This window comes from Physeter macrocephalus, chromosome 11, assembly GCF_002837175.3.
Source record: "Physeter macrocephalus isolate SW-GA chromosome 11, ASM283717v5, whole genome shotgun sequence".
NCBI classification, from domain to species: Eukaryota; Metazoa; Chordata; class Mammalia; order Artiodactyla; family Physeteridae; genus Physeter; species Physeter macrocephalus.
The window spans coordinates 147595552-147619037 of NC_041224.1; the positions used below are offsets into that span (position 1 = coordinate 147595552).

Sequence of the window (23486 nt, forward strand, 5' to 3'; positions counted from 1 at the left end):
TTGATTTGAAGATCAACTTGCAATGGCAATCAACTTGCAAATCCAAGGGAATTTGCTATTACCTGTATGTTTTCAGTTTTACCACAATGGAGTTATTCATAATGTGATATCAGAAGGTTAAGAATCATGTGGTGGTATGTATGTAAATCAGCTGATTTTGCAGCCAAATAACCCGAATGTTATTGGTGTTCTGGGGATAAGTTTTATGATTGCGAATAGTTGGAAATGATTGTGAATGATGTGGAGAGAAGGATTTCCAACTATGGACACTTGGAGACTTTGCTGCAGTGGGTTTAACTCTGCATACTGACTACAAAATGAATGAGGGAAACAGAGCTGCAATGAAGGCGATCTGGAATTTGCATGATTCAAAGTCCTTTACCTTAAAGGAATCCTTACTGATGGTTATTGCCATGTTAGAAGAGATATTTTTAATAAAAGACACATATTCAGAAATTTATAAAATAAATAACATTTACTGTTGAAAATATTCAATAATGTCAGTTAAGGAACCTTGAATTTAATTATAAACCCATTGTACATTTATCAGTCCTGTTGATCTCTTTGCATTAGTAATGTTAACCATACATCTTATTTATATGATATCTCACAGGTCTCAGTGTGCTTTAACATATTACCCATTTGCTCTTTTCAGCAATTCTGAGCATTGAGTAGTACAGATATTCTTATTCCCGTTGTGTATACAGGTGAAGAGTCTGAAGGATATATACTTACGCTCATATAGCTAGTAATTGATAGAACCAGACTTGAGGTCGCTGTTCAGACTTTACTCTTACTGTTCTTTCTATTGTACCATTGATTTTAAAACCTGACTATACCCCAAAATCTTAACTCACAATTGCTGAGACAGAAGGAGGTTCTGGTACTTAAAAAAACAAAACCCAAAAATTCCCCGGATGTTTTTGATGCACGTTATGGTTTGAGAAGCATTGTCCTTTACTATGGTTAATTAAATTGATTGCAGCAAACATTTCTCTTAAAATTTTTTCATGATACAATGTACAATTTGTTGGGCATCTTCCCAGGAGATCTGGTGACTACTGATTGTATTCCGTAGCTAGTTATCTGATATTTGTCTTCTAGAAGAGAAGGAGGTAGAATTGCTGCTGAGCCTCCAGTTCCTTATAGAGAAAACTCCTGATTGCTTAATAGGTCTTACAAATCAGAATATTTTTGTCTTCAACAGAAGTCTCAGGACTGATTTCTAATTCCATGTGAACTGAGAGTAGACAGGACTTTTTATTTATTTATTACAAATTATGATCTAATAACTTCCACAAGGTAGAAGCAGATACACACAGAGACACACACAGGCACAGACACACACACACACACACGAATAGTAATTGTTAAATGCATCCACTACACTTCACTGCAATCGAGTACTAGATTTGACTCTAAGGATCCTGGAAACCAAGACAAAATAGGAACAAAAGAAATATGTCCTATGGTTATCATTATCTGAAAAGAAGAATCATATCAGTTTTCCAGGAGAGTCAAACTTCTCTCTTAAAAAAAAGTTTGAGTAATAGTCAACATAAGCAATTTATAAAGCATAATGGATAAAGTATTCAATTATGGACTTATAAAAGATACATGTTTTTCTATCACTTTTACTATTATGCTTTTGTAAGGAGGTGAGCATCAGAGGTTTTTCTTAAAAGGAAGAAGGTTTAACTATTTTAAATTACATGCAGACATATTTGGTTGTTCTAAAAAGAGATAGTTTTTGGTAGCTTCTTTCACTTTTCTAACAGGATTTTTCACACAGCAGTAGTTTTTAATTTTGATGAAATACAGTTTATATATATTTCTTTTTATGGATGGTACTTTTTGTTTTAAATATAAGAATTCTTGCCTAGCCCATAAGACTTTCTCCTGTTTTTTTCTAAGAATTTAATATAATTTTACATTTCACATTTAACTCTATGATCTAGTTTGAGTTAATTTTTCTTTAAGGTGTGACACAGGTGGAGGTTAAACTTTTTTGCCTCTGGATGTTCACTTTTTCCAGCACCATTTGTTGACAAGATTGTCTTTCCTTCATTGAATTGCTTTTGTACTTTTGTCAAAAATGAGTTGGGCATATTTGTGTGGGTCTGTTCTGGGTTCTGTATTCTGATTTATTGATATGTGTGTTCATCCTTCTGCTAATACCACACATTCATGATTACTGTATCTATATGTCTTGAAATCTAGAAGAGTGGTTCCTCACTCTTAGTTCTTTTTCAGAATTGTTTTAACTATTCTAGTTCCATTGTCTTTCTATATGAATTTTAGAGTGATGTTGTCTAGGCATACAAAAAATTCACTGAGATTTTGATAGGAAGCGTGCTAAACTGGATATCAATTTGGGGAGAATATGTATCGTTACTGTGTACTGTGTTGAGTCTTCCAATCCATGAACATCATATGTCTCTCTTATTAGTTCTTTGATTTCCTTCACCAGCATTTTATAATTTTCAGTATACAAGTGCTGTACAAGATTTGTTAGATGTACTTACGAGTATTTCATTTTCTTTAGAACAGTTGTAAGTGGTATTATATTTTAACTTTAAGATAATGTTTTCATGGCTAGTACATAGAAATACAATTGATTTTTATATGTTGATCTTACATCCTAACATCTTGATGAACTCACTTATTAGTTCAAGGAGTTTTTGGTAGATTTTGTGTGTTGACGACGATGTTATATGTAATGAGGGATAGCTTACTTCTGTCTTTCTAATCTGTATGCCTTTTGTTTCCTTTTATTGCCTGTTACACTGGTTAAATCTTCCATTACTTCATTCAGTAAGAGTGATGAGAGAAGACATCTTCATTTTGTTCCTGACCTTTAGGGGAAAGCATTCAGTCTTTTTACCATTGAGAATGGTTTTAGCTGAAGATTTTTATAAATGCTGTTTATCAAGTTGATGAATTTCCCTTTTATTCCTTTTTTTTTATTATTATGGAGGGATGCTGAATGTTGTGAAATGCTTTTTCTGCCTCAATTGAATGATCATGTGATTGTACTTCTTTAACCTTTTACTGTGTTGGATTACATTGTTTTTCAAATTTTGAAACAGCCTTGCATCCCTAGAATAAACCCCATTTGGTCTTGGTGTAATTCTTTTTATATATTGCTGAATTCTGTTTGCTGACTTTTGGCTAAGGATCTTTGGAGTCTATATTCACATGGGAAATATTTGTGGGATTTTGTTTTTGTTTTTTGGTACTGTCTTTGGTTTCTGCATCAGGGTAATAGTAGATTCATAAAATCAATTTGGAAGTTTTCCCTCCACTTGTTTTCTGAAAGAGATGGTATAGAATTGGTATTAATTGTTCTGTAGATATTTGGTAGGATTTTCCACTGAAGTCATCTCAGCCTGGAGATTTCCTTTTTGGGGAGTTTTAAAATTGCAAATTCAATTTCATTAATAGTTGTAGGATTATTCAAATTATTTATATCATATTGGGTGAATTGTGGTAATCTGTGTTTTTTGAGAAATTGGTCTGTTTTCTTTATGTTGCTAAATTTAACTCCTTTATAGTTGTTTGTAATATTCCTTTATTATTATTTTGATTTCTGTGGAGTCCGTAGTCATATACCTCCTGTTTTATTCCTGATATTGGTAATTTGTGTCTTCTATTTTTTTTTTTTCTTTGTCAGTCTTGTTAGAGGTTTGTCAACTTAATTGATCTTTTCTCAGACCCAGCTCTTTAGGGTATGTGTGCTGGTGACAAATTTTCTTAGTTTTACTTCATTTGAAAATAGTCCTAATTTCTTCTCCACCTCCGAAGGATATTTTCACTATATATAGTACGTAGGTTCACAGTTCTTTTATTTGAGAACTTCCTTCTTCCCTGGTTTCTGATCTCCTGTCATTTGAATTGTTTTTCTGCTATTGGTAAGGTGTAGTTTCTCTCTCACAGTTTTCAAAATTTTTTCTTTGTCTCTAGTGTTCAGAAATTTGGCCATGATTTGTCTTGGTATAGATTTCATTACCTTTCTCCTGTTTGAGGTTTGGCTCAGCTTCTTGCATCTGTGTGTTTGTGTCTTTTGCCAAATTTGGGAAGTTTTCAAGGCATTATTTCTTCAAATACTTTTTCAGCCCTGCACTTTTTCTCCTCTCCTTCAAGACTCAAATGATAAGAAAGTTAGGTCTTTTGTTATGGTCCCATAGGTCCTTGAGGCTTTGTTTATTTTTAATTTTGGGGGGTCTATTTTTCTGTTATTAGACGTCTTTATCATTTCTGTATTGGTACCTATCAGTTGTCTTCCTGGTTCTTTTTATGACAATTGACTTTTTATCTTTTTTTTTTTATTGGAGTATAGTTGATTTACTATGTTGTGTTAGTTTCTGGTTTATAGCAGAGTGATTCAGTTTTATATATATATTCTTTTTCATATTCTTTTCCATTATGATTTATTACAGGATATTGACTACAGTTCCCTGTCAATACAGTAGAACCTTGTTGTTTATATATTTTATTTATAGTAGTTTGTATCTGCTGATCCCAAACTCCTAATTTATCCCTCACCAACCCCCTTTGGTAACCATAAGTTTGTTTTCTATGTGAGTCTGTTTCTGTTTTGTAAGTAAGTTCATTGTATAATATTTTAGATTCCGCATATAAGTGATATCATATGGTATTTGTCTTTCTCTGCCTGATTCACGTCACTTAGTATGATAATCCCTAGGTCCATCCATGTTGCTGCAAATGGCATTATTTCATTCTTTTTTTATGGCTGAGTAGTAGTCCATTGTATATATGTATATATGACATCTTCATTATCCATTCATCTGTCGATGGACATTTAGGTTGCTTCCATGTCTTGGCTTTTGTAAATAGTGCAGCTATGAATATTTGGGTGCATGTATCTTTTCAGATTAGAGTTTTATCTGGATATATGTTCACGAGTGGGATTCCTGGATCATGTGGCAACTCTGTTTTTAGTTTTTTTAAGGAACCTTCATACTGTTCTCCATAGTAGCTGCACCAATTTGTATTCTCACCAGCAGCGTAGGAGGGTTCCCTTTTCTTTACACCATCTCCAGCATTTGTTATATGTAGACTTTTTAATGATGGCCATTCTGACCAGTGTGAGGTGTAGTTTTGTTTGAATCTCTCTAATAATTAGCAGTGTTGAGCATCTTTTCATGTGCTTGTTGGCCATCTGTATGTCTTTTTTGGAGAAATGGCTGTTTAGGTCTTCTGCCCATTTTTTGATTGGGTTGTTTGTTTTTTAGATATTGAATTGCATGAGCTGTTTGTATGTTTTGAAAATTAAGCCCTTGTTGGTCGCATTGTTTGCAAATATTTTCTCCCATTTCATAGGTTGTCTTTTCATTTTGTTTATGGTTTCCTTTGCTGTGCAAAAATTTATAAGTTTGATTAGGTCCTATTTGTTTATTTTTGCTTTTATTTCTGTTGCCTTGGGAGACTGACCTAAGAAAACATTGGTACAATTTATGTCAGAGAATGTTTTGCCTGTGTTCTCTTCTAGGGGTTTTATGGTGTCATATCTTATATTTAAGTCTTTAAGCTATTTTTGAGCTTATTTTTGTGTATAGTGTGAGGGAATGTTCTAACTTCATTGATCTACATGAGGCTGTCCAGCTTTTCCAGCATCAATTGCTGAAGAGACTGTCTTTTCTCCATTGTATATTCTTGCCTCCTTTGTCAAAGATTAATTGGCCATAGGTGTAAGGGGTTTTTGGGGGGCTCTCTATTCTGTTCCATTGATCCATAATGACAGTTGATATTTTTGTTGAAACCTGGGCATTTTGGGTATTGCATTATGAACTGGGATCTTATTTAAATCTTCTGTTTTTGCTGGCTCACTCACACATTGCTCAGGCAGGTAAAAGGAGGTAGTCATTTCCTCTTTACTGCCAGGCTGGGGTAGAAGTCAAGTTCTCCATTTGGCCTCCTTTGATACTTGAGTTAGGCTCTCCATGGCACTGCTGGGTGAGCATGGTACTTCTGGCCCCCTACTGAGTCTTCAGTGATCTCTCATTGTCTAGGATTGGTTGGTGAACATATATGAGGATGGATGAATATATTTGGAAGTTTTCCCAGTAACTTGAGTTTTGATATGGGCTTTAGCCAGAGATATAAAAAATAGAGGAGAGCATAAATCGGTTCTGTAATTTATGCTCTTCTGTGCATAGTCGTGGAAATATGCTATACTAGTACATGTGCTAGGGATTAACATCAACTAGCTCTGTATAGTGCATGGTAATCCTCCTGTGTTCCTATAAACCAGAGATCAGTAAACTTTCTCCATAAGGGATAGATAGTAAATATTCTAGGTTTTGTGGGCCAAGAGGCAAAATTGAAGATATTATGTATATACTACTATCACAAGAAAGAAAACATATTTTTACAATTTTTAAAATTTGTGAAATCTAAATATAATTATAATAATTAAGTGCTGTATTTGTCATACACATTTACCAATTTAAAGAATGGAATTGGGTGGGTAATGATTAGAGTTTACAGTTAGTATTTCTTGTCATCAAAATAAATTGTAAATGTTCATTTATTAATGCTGATTTGTATGGAGTGTTTTATTTTTGCGTATGTCTTTCCACTCATTGAAAAGATAGTTATTGGTGAATACTGATACCAGCCCATGAACAGATAATTTTAATGGAACACATTAATTATTTGGAATGTGGTTTTAGAATTCTATTAAGTTTTCTTGTCTTTTAGCATGTACATTACATTGCAGAATAATCACGTCCAATTGAAGATAAGGTGGAAGTTCCTTAGTTGCATAGTTATTAAGTGGATTTTAAAATATGAAAAAATTTCTTTGCACTTGCCTCAGATCCAAAAAATGCTGCTCAAACTGTAGTTTGAACTCAGGAAACATATCTGTTGCAAATTTATTGGGAAAGGAGATTTCGCTTATTGTTTTAACTTTTCTCAGGGTGGGAATGTGTTACCTTTTGACATCAAAGTGCACAACAGCTTGAAGTTACTTAAAATTACTTAAGCTTTAAACAACATTGGTAGTCATGAAATGGTTATCATAGTATAGGTTTTACATATTAGCATTATTTTGGTTTGTAATTTTAGGTTGGATATATTTAAAAAATTACTAAATTTCCATCATGACAGTTTTTATCTTTCAATTTGCTCAGTAATAGTTCTTTACTTAGTTTGCATCGTTTTTAGGAGAATTCAGGGAACTTTTCTCCTAGGAGGTAGAAAATGGTAGGACTTAAACAGGGAAAAAAATATAAAGTGGCATATGAGGATAGGTAATTGGTAATAGTCAAATGCATCTTAAAATGAATCTACTTAAAATGGGAACAAAATTTGGTGTAAGAAATGTATTAGAATCCTTACATTCATATGGAATTGCAAGGGTTGCTGAGTAGACAAAAATATCTTGAAAAAGAAAAAGTTGGGGGACTCACAGTTCACAATTTAAAAGCTTCTTACAAAGCTACAGTAAAGAAAGTGTGATATTAGCATAAGGGTAGACATATAGATAAATGGTATAGAATCGAGTCTAGAAATCAGCTCATGTGTCTGTGAGTATTTGATTTTTCAGAAGAGTGCCAAGGCCATTCAATGGGGAAAGAACAGCCTCTTTAGTAAATGGTGCTGGAACAACTAGTTACCCATATGTAAAAGAATGAAGCTAGACTCTTACTTTCACACCATGTACAAACATTAAGTCAAAATGAATAAAAGACCTAAATATAAGAGTTAAAGTTATGAAATTCTTACAAGAAAACATAGGGGAAGTTCTTAATGACCTTGGATTTGGCAATGGGTTCTTAAATATGATACCAAACGCACAAACTACCAAAGAAAAAATAGACAAATTGAACTTCCTCAAAATTAAAAACTGTTGTGCATTAAAAGACATTATCTAGAGAGCATAAAGACAACCTACAGAATGGGAAAAGATATTTGTAAATCATATGTCTGGGTCTAGTATCCAGAATATATAAAGATGTCTTACAACTCAACAACCTGATTAAAAAGTGTGCAAAGAACTTAAATAGACATTTCTCCAAAGAAAATATACAAATGGCCAACAAGCATATTAAAGAATGCTCAACATCATTTATCATTAGGGAAATATAATCAAAACCACAGTGAGATAATACTTCACACCCCACTGTTACGACTAAATTTAAGAAGACAGACAATAACGTCTGTGGATGTGGGGAAATGGAATCCTTGTACATTGTTGGTGGAATGTAAAATAGTGCAGCTGCTTTGGAGAACAATTTGGCAAAAAGTTAAACATGGAATTTCCATATGATACAGCAATTCCATTTCTGGGTATATACCTTAAAGAGTTGAAAACAGGAACTCAAACAAATATTTGTACGTGCATGCTCACTTAGCCTGTTCACAATAACTGAAAGCTGGAAACAGCTCAAACGGCCAACAAAGGGTGAATGGATGAACAAAAGTGGTACATACATACAGTGGAACATTATTCAGCCATAAAGAGGAATGATTTTTCTCTGTACATGGATGAACCTTGAAAACATTATGCTCAGTGAAAGAATCCAGACACAAAAAGTCATATATTGTATGCTTCCATTTATATGAAATATCCAGAATTATTAAATCCATAGAGACTGAAAACAGACTGGTGGTTGCCAGGGATTGGGGGAAGGGAAGGGAGGATTGGGGGAAGGGAAGGGAGGATTGGGGGAAGGGAAGGGAGGACTGGGGACTTGCTGCTTAACAGGTACCAGGTCTTCTCTTGAGATGATGAAAATGTTTTGGAAATAGACGTGGAGGTGCACAACATTGTGAATGAACTAAATGTCACAGAATTGTGCACTTTAAAATGGTTAATTTTGTGTTATGTGATTTTCATCTGAATAACAAAAAATATAGAGATTTATCTTAAAAAAATGAAACCAAGAATTATGGAGTTAGTCTGTTTTTTCTTATATCAGGTATTAATTGAACTATCTGATATATTTTCAAAATAAAAGGAATTAAGTGCTCATTTTTTGGTATATTTTAAAATTACAGCATAATGCCATTTTCCACTAAACCTTTTAACTTTCACACTGTGGTCATAGAAAGGGACATTTTTTGAAAAATATGTATGTTCCTAAGAACCAGCTCTTAATTTTGTGATATTAATCATTGGAACAAAGAGAATAATAATTCCTTTTGTTGGCATATACTGTGGGGGAAAGAACAACAGAAAAATATGATGACCAAACTGATTGATTTTGGTGTGATTTACACATGAAAAAAGTATGTTCACTAGCTTCTTAAAATCTACCATGTTCTTATTTATAATTCAAAAACAAGATTTGTTACATTGGTGAAATATATTTTAAACTAAAAATAATATATTAGGCAGGTAAAGTTTAAGAATATTTGTTAAGGAACTATTGAATTTCTTTAGATTTCTTGCTCTGTTTTAAACTTAAACTTTGGATGGGATATGAACATTAGAAAGTGCCTCCTTTAGCAAAATTCATTTTCACTAGCTGACTAATAAGCCTTTATAGGAGCAAAGGTTTATTCTATTTTAATTAAGCCTCCAAAACTTTCAGGCTCTTGAAGTTTTTAAGTAAGCTCTCATATTTGCCAAATTGGGCAAGAAACTTTATGAGAACAAATTTTATGATATAATTTCAATATTAGTTCAACGCAACTGGAAACCAACTTTTCTTATAGTGTAGCAACATTTTATTTTTTTTTGCTTTTGGCCCTAATTAGGAAATGGTGTAATGAGCATTTGTGTTAAAATTATGAAGAGCAGAAAGTTTGTCTCAAATCAACAGGTTGAGATCAGTGTCTGTTAAATATGGAGAGACAATTATATATTGATCAAAATTACCTCATTGTGGAAAAAAAAAGTGGGGGATACCTTTTTAGAGTTAATAATGAAACTGCAAACTTGATTGCAACTTCAGATCCTTTAAATGCATCATTACGTACATTTTTCATTTATATTAGAGGCAGATTCAGATTTAGGGAGCTTATAACTTTGAGCTGTAAGAAAAGGGAATATAAAATCTGAATAAAATATTAGGTAATGGATCTTTGAAAGGAACAAGGCAAGTGTTATATTCTTGCTCCTTATGAAGATTGAAAATGGCTAAGAGATACATAATAAAACTGTTAAATTGAAATAGGAAATAATCACTTAATATGTATGCTAACAAATACAAAACTTTATATGAGTAAAATTTTATTTCACCTTTAGTTTTGGGAAGGATATTTTATCAAGGTATAGACTTAGATTCTAGATTTCCCCCCAGCATTTTAACCATATTGTTCCATTGTCTTCTGTATTCCATAGTTTATGTTGGATGCTCAGCTGCAAGTTTTATTGTTTTTCCTTTGAAGGTGATGTGTCCTTTTTTTCCCCTTGCTGTTTTTAAGATTTTCTTCTTATCTTTGATTTTCAGCAGTTTGCTGAGGGTGGTTTTCTTTCACATTTTCCAGTACAGGGTTGGCTATATTCCCAGAGTCAATGAGTAATGTATTATATCAGTTTTGGAATATTCTCAGCTGTTTTTTCTGAAGATATTGCTTCTTCCCCATTCTCTCTCTTCTCAACTACAATTACATTAGCTGTTTGATTCCAACATGTCTCTTATGCTCTGTTCTTTTTCTTTTTTTTTTTTCCCTCTTTTTGCTTCAGTCTGAATGCTTTCTGCTGATATCTTCAAGTTCACTAATCCTGTGTTTTGCTGTGTTGAGTTGGCTAAAAACCCACCCACAGATTTCTTAATTTCAGATACTGTATTTCTCAGTTCTAAAATTACTATTAGATTCTTTTTCACAGGTTTTAATTCTGTATTGAAATGTGAGAATTTTCATCTACTGTGAACTTTTTTTCTATATCTTCTTTAACTTATGGTTTTCTTAAAGTCCTTGTCTTCTAATTCTGTATTATCTGTGGGTTGGCATATACATTATTTTTTCAACTGGTTATTGGTCACATTTTGTTCCCTTTCCTCATTTCCTGTACTTTGTAATTATTATTGTATACCAAATACTATCATAGGATAGAAATTGATGTAAATGTTATTTTCTTTCAATATTATATTAGAAAGAAATGATTAAGTGTTAACCGTCTCAACTCAGCCACAAATTGAGCTGGGTGGTTTGAGTGACAGCTTTAGATAGTCTCAGTCTGCCTCTGGTTTTAAATGTCTTAAGGGCCAGACCTGTTGTGTTGCAGTTATTCCCCTCTGCTGTGGCTTTGTACTAATGTACTGTGAAATTGTTGGAGATTTTACTCTACCATTTGGCTTCTGCCCCCTTTTACTCATCTCCCCTCTCAAGGTGGGATGCTTTTGATTGAGAGCAAATATCTCAAGGGGAGACCTATTGAAATTCTGCAGTGAAAGTGGTAGGCTCCATCTGTTTTAGTGTGACTTTAACTCCTAATCACTTCTGCACTGCAGAAAACATTATTTGCCCTGTGTCCCATTCTCTTCTTCCCCCAGAACTTCTTGTGCAGTCCTAGGCCTCAGCAAATCTCCCAGAAGAAAACTGTCTGTGTCTTGTGGGTCCCATTGGATTCCAGTCTGTTATTGCCCGCCCAAGAGCTGTCACAAACTATGCTGGTTTCTCTTTTCCCTGGTAGTGTCCCTCTGTCTGGTTCTTACATCTAGATGGTAAATCCTCCCAGTAATGAAACAATCAGGAGGCTCAGCTTACCCAAGAAGAGATAGCACTTTTCTCCTATTTATCCTTTTTGTATCCAGAGCTCTCCATTGTCTTTAAAAATATGATTTTGGGGGATAGTTTATCTTTTTTTTTTTTTTTTTCTAGTTGTTGTGGAAGCAGTGACTTGCCACTATGGACTGGTAAATTAGTCTTGTAAAAGTAAAATAAAATTTAGACCCATATGTTTATTCTTTTATATATTGTATTTATATAAAGTCTGTGTGCTTAGATTATTGATTTGTTATTGAATGTTAATATTTGCTGTTTAATCTACCAGGCCCAGAAATTGATCATTCTTGATGTTTAGAAAAACCCTATCCAGAGAACCAATTTTAATTTCAAAATTCCTTTTGGACAGTAATAATTTAAATGAAATGTAAACAAAAATTAATTTTCTTTTTCTTTCCCCTTTTCCTGTTTAGTGAGTGATAGTTGCTTCAGGAATCTTGCAGAAGATCGCAGTGGGATAAATCTCAAAGATCTTGTACAAGATCCTTCTTTGTAAGTATTTGGTTTTCAGTATTAAGTGTAAATTAAAACTTTATGATTTGTGTGACTTTTTCCAGCAGAGTTGTAACAGAACTGATTTAAGGTTGAGTAATTTCTTGTTTTCTAACAATTTGTGTTACATATAGTGAAGCACATAGAACAGTTTCAACAGAAGTGAAGTTATGGAACACCTTCTGTTTAGAAATTGAAGAGATTTTAGAAGAAGAGATAAAGTTGTGATTAATGATTGACTTTCAAAGAGTATCTACTAATGGTTGATGATATCTTACCAATGTGGCAGTAGATAGTAGTCAGGGAAGATGATTAGTAGTTGTTTTGCTTGGGAAGGCAAGATTGAATTTGTTTACATCAATTTTAAACTTTTTTGAATAATTTATAATAATCATTTGTAAGTATAATTACAAATGTAAAATGGTTATTTGTAATAATATACTTGACTGTATTGAATATATTTCTGATGTTTTACATTAGAACACTATGTATAGCACAAGATTTTTGAAGAGTTTTGTAGGTTTCAATTTTTAATGTTCTTGCTCGTGAGTCAGTTCCATTCTTTATCAGAACATATTTCATAACAGAATATAATGTCACTTTCTATTTCTATTTCATGAATCAGTTTTTTTCAGTTTTATATTAACTGCAAATCCTGCATACTATCTTCTTTAGGAAAATATCCTTCCAGTAAGATCACCTTTTATTAAAAAAATATTCAATACTAGTTAAGCCCTGGGCAGCAGGGAAAGAAAATTGAGTGTTGGCAGATGCTTTCTTTAATGATACTTAATGCATTCAGTAAAATATATTATAACAAAAAATTACTCTTCCACATCAGATGTAATCTATACTCATCAAAATTTTACTAGTAATTCATTTAAAATTGTGTGAGGAATAAAACACAGGAGTGTGTTGAACCTGAAGGTTATTGATTTCATAATGATTTTCCAAGTAATTAAAAAAATATAGTTTCAAGACAGAATGGTGAAAATGATTGAATATTGAAGTTATTGTAATGAACTCATTATTGTAATGAGTTTTGAAATGAGTTTCCAATCCCAATTCTCTAATTTTTTTTTAATGTCTCTCTTTTCCTCATTCAAAAGGATTGTCAGTATTCTTTCTCCATGATTTTTATTGAAACGAAGATTGATAAGTTGTCCTTTCAGTTCTGTAAATATTTAATGAAGAATAGAATTGTTCTATGTGGATATAAATATTCCTAGTAAATGAATATTGAATAACATGTGCATGAGGATATGGGAAGAAACTTTATAATATTATTTAAAGATGTCGCCCATTTGAATAGATAAAATAAATTATTCTGTTGTATTATTTGTAAGGTATATTTTTGGTACAGTGGGATTATATATCTTTTTAATGCAGTCTTTTTGGAAAAAAATGTGCTTATATGGACTTCAATAATATAAAAGCTGTGGAGAATATACTTGAAAAATGGATTATAATAATGAGTTGTAGTGTTTTGAAACACTTTGGTACTTCTTCCTAGAATGTAGAATAATATTCATAATGTCACCTATCACTAAAATAGGGATTTTTTGTTTGTTTGTTTGTTTGTTTTTTGTGGTATGCGGGCCTCTCTCTGCTGCGGCCCCTCCCGTTGCGGAGCACAGGCTCCGGACGCGCAGGCTCAGCGGCCATGGCTCACGGGCCCAGCCGCTCCGCGGCATGTGGGATCCTCCCAGACCGGGGCGCGAACCCGGTTCCCCTGCATTGGCAGGCGGACGCGCAACCACTGCGCCACCAGGGAAGCCCTAAAATAGGGATTTAATCTTAGAGAAAATTTCTAAGAGAAATTTATCTGAGATCACTACTACATTGAGTGGACAAAATAATTCTAAGTCTCTGTTTTAAAGTAGCCAGATATCTTAATTTAACGTCATTCTCTTAACTTGGCATTAGTCTTGAATGTAAGAATTCAGTAAGCAAGAATTTGTCTTTGCCCTTGACACTTGGATTTGGAAAGAACTTTTTTCTTTTCTTTTTTTTTTTGGCGGTACGCGGGCCCCTCACCGTTGTGGCCTCTCCCGTCGCGGAGCACAGGCTCCGGACGCGCAGGCCCGGTGGCCATGGCTCACAGGCCCAGCCGCTCCGCGGCGTGTGGGATCCTCCCGGACCGGGGCACGAACCCGTGTGCCCTGCATCGGCAGGCGGACTCTCAACCACTGCGCCACCAGGGAAGCCCTGTACTTCATTTTTTAAAGATAGATTTCTCACTTGCTGAAATTCTGTAGGGAAAGAAATGCCTGGTATGGAAAACTAATGTGTTTTTTTTCAGTTGTTATGATGGGAAATATTTTATTCTGAGTTACTATTCTATAGCAATATTAACTTAGTACGTACCTTAAGCCAGCTACCTCTTTTCTGGCACAGACTCCCAGACTCTTGATGTAATTCTTTACTGTTTGTTCATCAGTTCATGTACACTACTTTTTGGTTCTATATGAATTGTTTATGTTGTAACATTAAGTAGAAGATATTTTGGAAATAACTTTTCTGCAAAAATCCCCTCAAAAAATAACTGGCATTTGATGAGTACTCCTGACGAGCGTAAGGGTTGCTAAAATTGTATAATATGTTATTTTAATAAATGTTTCAAATAAAAAATATTGTTAGAATAAGATATGTGCATTGAATGAATTTTCTATGTGTGCCTGGCAGATTTGTATCATGCTTCACCTACGTGAGCTCCTGATGCTGAAAGGAGTTGATGTGTGAAGAAAAATTAAGTACTGTTTCAATCACTAATGCTGTTAGAAAGGAAGACAGAATAAAGAGAGAAGGAAAAAGTAGGTTGAGAAGAACCCAGGCTAATCTGATCAATATTGACGCTCAGAATGGTGTGTAGAGTGTCTTAATCAGATAAATGAGCAGGTATGGAATATCTGTGGACAAAGTATAGTAATAAAACCGAGTTGTATGTGTGTATATGTATGAATGAATGAAGTTTGAGAGGTTTACTGCCTCAGAGGAGAGCAAAAGGACAGAACCAAAAGTGACTAATTTATACTCTTATATCTATGGCAAACTAATGGAATAATGTGATAGATCCTCTGTAGTTTATCTAAACTGTGTATAGTACATAACCCAAGAGTTTTAGTAAAATCATTGTAGTAAAAGTAATTATTGGGCTTGAGTGAACTGAGTGAGCTATATTGTGTGAACATGATGAAGGAGGGATGCCATGGGAGGAGAAAAAAAAATAAAGTTGTCAATCCCTAAGCAAGACTTTCTGATCTTGTTACTAACTTTTGATTTGTTGTAATAATGAGAGCAGAATCTGACTTGTGGCAAGGTTGTGGTGAGGAGAATACATGACAAACTCTCTTCTTTGGGTAGTTACCCTAAGAATATTTGTTTCTGTCGTAGTCTTGTAGGTGTTACGTACAAGACCAAGTAGAGGAACTTGACTTTCACTTTTTGCTAATAATGTGCCTAAAGGTTTGTTTGAATTAGTAATTTGCATGCGTGTTAAATTTTGAAATAAACAATTAACAGTTTTAATTACTTATCTTCTATTTATGATTATAAACATTTTAAGAATGATTTCCTCTGCTGTATGTATAATTTGTCAATTTGAGTTGTTTTATGAGACTTCTTGTATTAGTTGTGGTCTTCAATGGCACATTGAAAAATGTTGTCAAATTTAACTTGATGTTATATTAGAAACGTATCTAATGTGATACATAATTTTCATACATACAAGAAACTATAAACATGGTATAAATTAATTTTTGTTCTCTTTAAGTGGAGGGTTATGTGCTATTTAAATCAAAAATTTTTACTTTTTCTTGTTATCTATGCTGGAGAGATGACTATTATATGAAAAAGAGATACTGTATATAGCATACTTTAAGTTATATCAGTTGTGTTCTCTATAGTGATAATTCTCAAAAATGCTTTCATATTTCCATTGTCTATTTGCTGAAGGTGAAAGATAAAACATATTACCATATTTATGCTTTAGATTTGTTATTGCTTATTTATAAACTATTTAGCAGAGATAATTATTTGAACTCAGATTCATTTATAGAAATTATTAAAAGTTGTTTAAGAATCAAAAGAGGAAATGTAACATAAGAATGAAAAGGACTAACAGAAATTGAATACCTGTTTGTGCTGCTCATTGTGTTGATGCTGATTGTGTGTGTGGGGGGGTATAGATGGATGTGTCTTGTTTGTTTAATTTGCAAAAGCTCTTAAAAATTTTGGTTCATCGTAGGTATGTGATATGTAAATCAGAGGAAGAATTGTTTAATTCATAGAAGAATTGTCCATCTCTGACTACTAGAAATATAATTCATAATGTAGGATATTGGTAATTTTCTTTATAGGGCAAATAGGGAAGGTTTATATTCCTTGAAAATTTTGCAAAACATGACAATTATGTCAGTCTTTGTTGTTTTTCTTTCTGTTACTCAGAATGTATTTTCAATTGCTTCAGTAATGTTAAGGTTTTGAAAAAGATTTTACCAAATTACGACCTCTTGTGATTTTTAAGAAAGGATGATTCAATAAAATAGAAGAAATCTTAATTATAAATTCTGGATAAATTGTATTATGGATGAGGAAATACTTCTTGTCAATATTCTTGGTGTGTTTTTTTTTAACTGTGGTAAAATAAGCATAACAAAATTTACCGTTTTAACCAATTTTACCATTTATAAGTGTACAGTTCAGTAATGTTAAGTATATACACACTGTTGCAGCCTATCCCTAGAGTTTTTCATCTTGGAGAACTGTAACTTTATACCGATTAAACAATAACTCCCTATTTTCCCCTCCCCCCCAGCCTCTGGCAACTACCATTCTTTCTGTTTCAGTAGTTTTGGAATACTCTAGGAATCTCATAAGTGGAATCATGCAATATTTGTCTTTTTGTGATTGATTTATTTCAGTTAGCACAATTGCTTCAAGGGAGTTCCAGCATGTGTCAGAATTTCTTTCCTTTTTAAGGCTGAATAATGTTCCATTTTATATATATATATATATATATATATATATATATATATATATATATATATCTCACAGTTTGTTTACTTATTCATCCATTGATGGGCACTGAGTTGTGTCTACCTTTTGGCTGTTGTGAATAATGCCACTCTAAACATGGGTGTGCAAATATCTCCTTGAGACCCTGGTTTCAGTTCTTTTGGATATATACCCAGAAGCGGAATTGCTGTATTATATGGTAATTCTCTTTTTAAGTTTTTGAAGAACTTCCATAGTGTTTTCCATAGCGATTGCACCATTTTATATTCCTGCAAACAGTGCATAAGTGTTCCAATTTCTCCACTTCCTCACCAACACTCATTTTCTGTTGGTTTTTGTTTTTTAATATAGTAGCCATCCTAATGGGTGTGAGGTGATATGTTCTTGGTATTTTTAATTGAACTTCACCTCTTTTATCTTTAATAATTTTGATGCAGCTCATCTAGAGAGTAAAGAAAAATAAAAGGTACTCTCTCTGTTTGATTATTATGATACTTCGGTACCTTGTGAAGTAAACTGTGTTACTCAGTGAAATAGAAATTCTTTTCATTATCATTACAAAGATTATAAAGTACAAATACATCCAGGGTAATTTCATAACAATATCATTTTAATCAATTAATCTTCCTTGTTATGTATTGTATTACTCGTCTTGTATTAATACTGCTCTTTGTTATACCTAATCTGTAAAGGATTGCTTTTGGGTTAAAAAAAAATGTTCTGTTTTAGTTAGAAGGTGCCTGATGGGAAATGCAGCATACTAATTAAATAATAACAAAAACTTACTAGTTGAAATGTATTTTGATAGTATAGATCATTAGTGTTTGATAATGGCATTTAATGTTTAAGAACAAAGATAAAATTGGACAAATAGTTGTGTCTGATTGTAAATTTCTTAGACATGAAAATTTTATTTACCTTTTATGTGCTTCTTTACAAATTTTACCACCTTTGGTGGAAGCTATTCTTTTCATGGTCCTCCTGAAACACAGCCTCATCCCCCTGAGTATGTATACTTGTCTTCACACTACAATTTGATTGAATGATATTTTGGTCCCTTGGATCATGACATTAAATATGAAGGAAAGGCAGGATTGCCATCTGGAAAGCAATCATATCTAAGTATAGCCTGTACTTATCTGCTGGTGTTAAGACAGGTTGCTGTGGTGAACTGAATTTCTTAAAAATGCCAGTCATCAGAAGATAAACTGGTTTTTGAAGTGGTTATTTTCCATAGAGCTGTACATTCTCATACTGCAGGTAGATGATTTTAGTTAATGTTTTTTACGGCTTATTGATTAAATTTCAATTTTAATGTTTTTTATGGCTTGTTTATTTTTTTTTATTTTTTTATTTTTTTGTGGTATGCGGGCCTCCCTTTGTTGTGGCCTCTCCCGTTGCGGAGCACAGGCTCCGCTCCGGACGCGCAGGCTCAGTGGCCATGGCTCACCGGCCCAGCCGCTCCGCGGCATGTGGGATCCTCCCAGACCGGGGCGCGAACCCGGTTTCCCTGCATCGGCAGGCGGACGCGCAACCACTGCGCCACCAGGGAAGCCCAATGGCTTGTTTATTAAATTTCAATTTTAGAGTATCTTTGAGACCTTTAATATATTTTTAAAAAAATATTTCTCTTTAGCTTTTTTAAAAAAATTATTTTATATTTGGCTGCATTGGGTCTTTGTTGCTCATGCGGGCTTTCTCTAGTTGTGGCGAGTGAGAGCTACTCTTCGTTGTGGTGCATGGGCTTCTCATTGCGGTGGCTTCTCTTGTTGTGGAGCACTGGCTCTAGGCGCACAGGCTGCAGTAGTTGTGGCACGCGGACTTATTAGTTGTGGCGCACGGGCTTAGTTGTTCTGTAGCATGTGGGATCTTCCCGGACCAGGGTTTGAACCCATGTCCCCTGCATTGGCAGGCGGATGATTAACCACTGCGCCACCAGGGAAGTCCTAAGAGACCTTTAATTATTAAACAAAATATAAGAGTTTTTATATTGTTATCCTTTGTTTCTCTTAAGATAAATTTCATTTGATGTGGAAATGATTTTTCCAAGGACAGCATTTTAAACATTACTGATCATTCATTTTGCTCTGCTGCCAATAGTTCTGCTAAATCTAAGACAGATACCAAAGCTGTCTTGTCTGTAGTAACATCTCTAACTGTAAGTTTTTATCATTTTTAATCAGGTTCCTTTTTGGATTATATGGTTATTAGACTGTAAAGTATATATTTGGACAGTACAGCTTAATCTAGGCTGGTGCTAAGGTATTATGCTACTGTGCTCTATGTCAGAACTGCAGATCCAAACACTTGGGATTATACTTTACTTTTAGAAGACTTTCTCTCATTTCCATCTTTCCGTACATTCCTGAGAATGTATGTTGCAGTTTTTATGGGTTCATTTGTTTAAAAATTTATTTAATCAAAACACTAGTAGATGTTCATCTTACATTCTTCAGCAATTAGGTTTAATTGACATTGTTCTTGTAATTAAGGAACATATGATTGAAGATGGATAATATCTGAGTTGTCTGCCTGAGGCATATAGATGACCAATCCAGTATTAGAATTTTTTAATGAAATAAATAACGTATTGTTTTAATTAGTTGATTCTTTCATTTTCAGGGTACAGACACCTAAGTCAGACTAGCTTAAAAAGCTAGTTTGTGATTTGATTGGCATATGTAACTAAGGAGTACTTCTCAAGGAATCAGGAAAGAGTTTCAGAAACCAGATCAAGGGTGGGAGCCTCAAAGAAGAGAATTAGAGAGTTTGTGCAACTGGGTTTGTTTCTCTCACGTTCTGTCATCATCTCTTTTGGTTTTTCTTGGCTTTATTCTCGCTTACGGCAGTCAGGCTTTCTCCATGAAACGGGCAAGATGGCCGATAACTTACTCTAATTCCCTTCCTTCTAGCTTCATGATCTCTCTTCACTTCATCTCTAAAACATAAAATCTCATGGAATAATTCTGATTTTGTTAATCTGGTCATGTGCCCAAGCCTCAGCCAATCACTGTGGCCAGGGGTATAGGCTATCTTGACTTACCAGTCATGGGACAGATGCCTGTGGTCAGAATGGTGGAATACCCTAATTAAATGAGAGAGAAGATAGTCCCAGAAAAAGAGTGACAAAACTAAGAGATGTCTAGTGTATTCAGTCTCAGCTGTTAATTTAAGGACGAATGTATACATTGTCAAGAATTGTTATTATTTTAAAGCAGAACATTTTGCTTGCCTTCGCATATCATCTCAATTAGATAGGTATTGGTAGTAATAGCTATAATAATTTTAAAGGACTGCATAGTTCAATTAATTGATAATAGTTGTTCCCTATTTCCTGATATTATTGACTGTTTATGCAGAGCACACACCCAAATGTGAAATGACTCAGATGAATTTATTACTTTAATTACAACTGGCTAGACAGCAGGTGGAATAATAGCAGATTATTTCTATCTTTCCATACGTTCTTCTTTCTTAAAAAGAGAAACTTTACCGCTATCAGTCAAAAAGGGAAAAGGAGTCAAAGTTTCTCATTCCCCTTTCCATTATAGTACCTTAACTGAGGAATATTATTATAGAGGCATATAAAAGTTTAATGGGAGCACTGACAAAGTATTTTAAAAGGAGGTGATCCTTGAAATGAAGCTTTTGTTAAGGAAAAAAAAAAGCAGGAAAGGAGGGAGAAAAAAAGGAATAACAGAGAGAGAGGGAGAGAATGATTGATTATGTGAATGAATAGAAACTCCAGGGGTATGTTACGCTTTTTAGAAACTCAGTTTGGCTGAAGATGAATGAGAGTCTACGAGATTAAAACTAGTGATTAAAACAAAGTTTTGATATCCATGTATTTCATTTATCAAGAACACATTGATACATCTGACACTGATGGTCGGAGTGAAAAAATGAATGATTGCATTGTCTACTTATATTAGTTTTATATTGCCGTGTAACAGATTACCACAAACTTTCTTAAAACAACACGTATCTATTATCTCACAGTCAGGATTTTGGGCACAGTTTAACTGGTTCCTTTGCTCAGGATCTCCCAAGATTGAAATCTAAGTGTTGGCTGGGGATTGCATTTTCATCTGAAGGCTTGACTAGGGAAGATTGCTCCAAACTAGTTCAGGTTGTTAGCAGAATTTGTATCCTTATGTTGTATGACTGTATATCCTCCTTTTTGCTGGGAGTTGGCTAGTTTCCATCTGCACCTTCCATCATCTTACGGTCTATTGCCCACTACATTGAAATTTCCTTTTCTGCATGGGAATCATACTCAATTAGTTTAGTTCTGTCAATTTAGAGATGTAAAACCTAAAGCTCAGCTGAGTTGTGATTTATCTAAGGTCCTAAAACTACATGGTGATGGGCCTCCTGACAACCAGGCATTGTGTTCTTTCTACTCCTAGCCTTAGTTTTGACTTTCTTGGTTTTGTTCTCACATTAAAAAAAATTTTTTTTCCAGTTTTGTTGAGATATCATTGACATACAGCACTGTGTAAGTTTAAGATCTATAGCATAATGACTTCACATTTGGTTTTAGTTTGTATTGCTGAGTTTATTAAAAATATGATGGAATAACATCTTAGCACTGGCCACCTAGGAACTGACATTAAAATGTTTGAAAATATTTTTTTCTATATGGCTTGTAGGTATATGACTTTTGATCATTTAATTGTTCTCTCACCATGAACTTTTATATATTTTTTTTCTCAATTTTTATTAGGAGGAGGAGGAACAGAATTTTTGTTTCCTTTGGTTATGGTTTATGTTGGTATCTGCAGAGACTAAACGTGAGATTGAAAGTGAGATTTAACACCTGCAAAGGAAAAGCCTTAATGAAATAATGACAGTTGTGTCCTATATATGAACTCCTTTTGGATTTTGCAGTGGAAGATTGTTGGTTATTGGTTGGGAAGACAAACAGGCAGGTAAAGAAGCTTGCTAATCAAAAGTCTGCCTAAGTATGCTTCCCTAATGAGTTTCCTAAGAAACACCTGCTTGTGACTCAGCCCACATTAGGAAGAAAATGACAAAAGAAAAGCTAGGAGAGACCTATTTATTTCTTTTCTAGATGTTTTAAGAGTTTAAAGTTTTAAAATACTATTGTTTGAGAGTAAGGAGAATTAAGTTACCTTTACCCAGGTGGGAAAATGTCCACAATATTAGACAATTGGGCAGCAGTTTAAAGGAGACTAGCCCTTGCTGCCCCTTCTTTCCACTCCTACCTGGTCACTGTGGTAAATGTTAACTACCCTAATCTTCTTTTACCCTCCGAGAGAAATTAAATGAACTGTGGTAAATGTTAACTACCCTAATCTTTTTTTACCCTCCGAGAGAAATTGAATGAACGTTAAGTTAAGAAGGAAGCCTAAATTTTAAATTTAGGGTAATCCATTTAGGGAGGAAGGCTGGTTGAGCTGATTGAGCTTGGGTTTTTTCCTTCCTGGAGTCCTCTATGATCTCCCATGTGCTCCTCCTATATGTTGCCTAAACTTCTATCATAGCTTTTTACACTATATTATCATTGTTTGTGTATGTACTGTCTGTATTTCTCAATAGATTATAACTTCCTTAAGGGCAGAGACTGTTCATGTTTAATCTTATATCGCTACCACCTACCACAATAGATCTGACCAGACATATTCCTTAAATAGTTGAGTGAAGGAATGAAAGTGTGATTTAGTGACTAAATGAAAGAATGGGTAATGGAAAGAGTAAGAGAGTAACAGACTGAATGTATAGTGAATATACATTGGCAAAACCTGCTTTTTCCCCATTCTTCAGGCAGTTCTAACATTCAGTCCTTTATTGGTGTTTAATACAAAAGTCTACTATCTCTGGTGACCTAATAGCTGTATTTAAACTTTGATCAGCATTGATTCCTTCTGCAGCCTCAGTATCTTTCTAAGTGTGTATGAGATAAATGAGAGACCTAACTCCATGAGCAAAAGGATATGATGACCTCACTAATCCCCATGGTTTTGATTTATAGGCACTTGCTGTTTAGAATACTGAGAAGATATCGCCAACAAAGGATTCCATTTTTTCCTGATGAAATCGAGGAAGATCCCTGAAAGCATTTTCAAAATTGAATCTATTTTCTGAACAGTTCACTTTGAAAATAACTCACATAGCATAATTTTGTAGAGGAAAAAAAATATTTTGAGTTATTCAGTCTTACTTTAACTTGTTTCTTAAAAGACAGTAATTTAAAAAGTAAGATTTTTCTTTTTGTTCTGTAAAGTTGTATCTTATCTTTCCCTCTTTTATAA

The 23486-nt window shown here is 33.9% G+C and overlaps 1 protein-coding gene across 14 annotated transcripts in view; it reads left to right on the forward strand.

Annotated features, from left to right (window-relative positions):
• The window catches only part of GPHN (gephyrin), a 651195-nt gene that overhangs the window by 104828 nt on the left and 522881 nt on the right, over nt 1-23486 (forward strand). For all 14 annotated transcript variants that reach the window (XM_055088534.1, XM_055088535.1, XM_055088537.1 and 11 more), the window contains exon 2: nt 12117-12195. In XM_055088534.1, the coding sequence (XP_054944509.1) occupies nt 12117-12195 (79 nt within the window). The remainder of the gene's footprint in view (nt 1-12116; nt 12196-23486) is intronic.